General features: G+C 38.2%; 1 protein-coding gene across 1 annotated transcript; it reads left to right on the top strand.

Moving 5' to 3' along the window:
* Positions 1-292: 292 nt before the first annotated feature.
* On the top strand, positions 293-956 carry LOC112427719 (large ribosomal subunit protein eL39-like). The gene has a single exon (XM_071092682.1). The coding sequence runs from the start codon at positions 341-343 to the stop codon at positions 494-496; it is 156 nt and encodes a 51-aa protein (XP_070948783.1). The 5' UTR covers positions 293-340; the 3' UTR covers positions 497-956.
* Positions 957-1,299: the final 343 nt, after the last annotated feature.

Genomic DNA, 1,299 nt, shown 5'->3' with positions numbered 1-1,299 from the left:
TGGATGGATAGGTAGATGATAGATAGATAGGTAGGTAGATAGATAGATAGATAAGAGATGATAGATAGATATATACATAGATAAGAAATAGATAAAACAGATAGATACAAAAGACATATAGATTTATAGATTGCATAGAAGATAGAAAGATGAGAGATAGATAGACAGATAGATAAATGGATAGATAAGAAAGATGATTGATGGATAGATAGATTAGATAGATGGACGAATGGATAGATTGATAAGAAAGATAGATGATATCAAAACAGATAAGAAAGATGATAGATTACTCTTTTCCTTTCTCCGCCATCGTGGTGTGTTCTTGCCTCTGCTTCTCGCCATGTCTTCTCACAAGACTTTCAGGATTAAGCAATTCCTGGCCAAGAAACAAAAGCAAAATCGTCCCATTCCCCAGTGGATTTGGATGAAAACTGGAAATAAAATCAGGTACAACTCCAAAAGGAGACATTGGAGAAGAACCAAGCTAGGTCTGTAAGGAATTGCACATGAGATGGCACACATACTTGTGCTGTCTGAAGGTCACGATCACATTACCATATCAAACTGAAAATGTCACCACTATCTGTAGAGTTGGACGTGTTTTCCTCTCTGAATCTATTATGAATGCGTTGGTTGGCTGGGTTCAGTAATAAATATGTGAGGCCTTTCATTTCAAAAAAAAAAAAAGAAAGAAAGAAAGATGATAGATTAGATCTATGGATAGATGATAGGTAGGTAGATGAATGGGTAGATAGATGGGTGGATGGATGAATGGATAGATAGATAGATAGATAGATAGATAGATACACAGATTTTAAGGAATTGGCTTATGTGATTGTGGGGCTGGCATGTCTAAATTCTGCAGGGCAGCTCAGCAGTCTGGAAACCCTGGGAAGACTTGATGTTGTAGCTCAAGTCTGAAGGCAGTCTGGAGACAGAATATCCTCTTGCTTGAAGGACCTCTTAAGGCTTCAGCTAATTGGAGGAGGCCCACTGACGTGATAGACAATCATCTGCTTTACTCGAAATCTACTGTTTCAAATGCTCATCTCACCTTTAAAATACTGTCACAGCAATGTCCAGACTGGTGTTTGCCCAAATAGCTGGGCACTGTGGCCAAGCGAAGTTGACACATGAAAGTAACCAATCACAGCAGTTATAATTGTGGTTAAGAGCTTTTATATGTTTACTAAGTGTTAGTGTTTGTGCTAAATTAATCACATACAGTTTCTTATTTAATCCTCTTGATGCCCCATGAGGTAGATCCCATTGCTGTCCCCACTTTACAGATGGGAATGT

The sequence above is a fragment of the Macaca nemestrina genome, chromosome 3 (genome assembly GCF_043159975.1).
Source record: "Macaca nemestrina isolate mMacNem1 chromosome 3, mMacNem.hap1, whole genome shotgun sequence".
In the NCBI taxonomy this organism is placed as follows: Eukaryota; Metazoa; Chordata; class Mammalia; order Primates; family Cercopithecidae; genus Macaca; species Macaca nemestrina.
The sequence above is the reverse complement of the archived record's forward strand: the minus strand, read 5'-3'. Positions and strand labels throughout refer to the sequence as shown.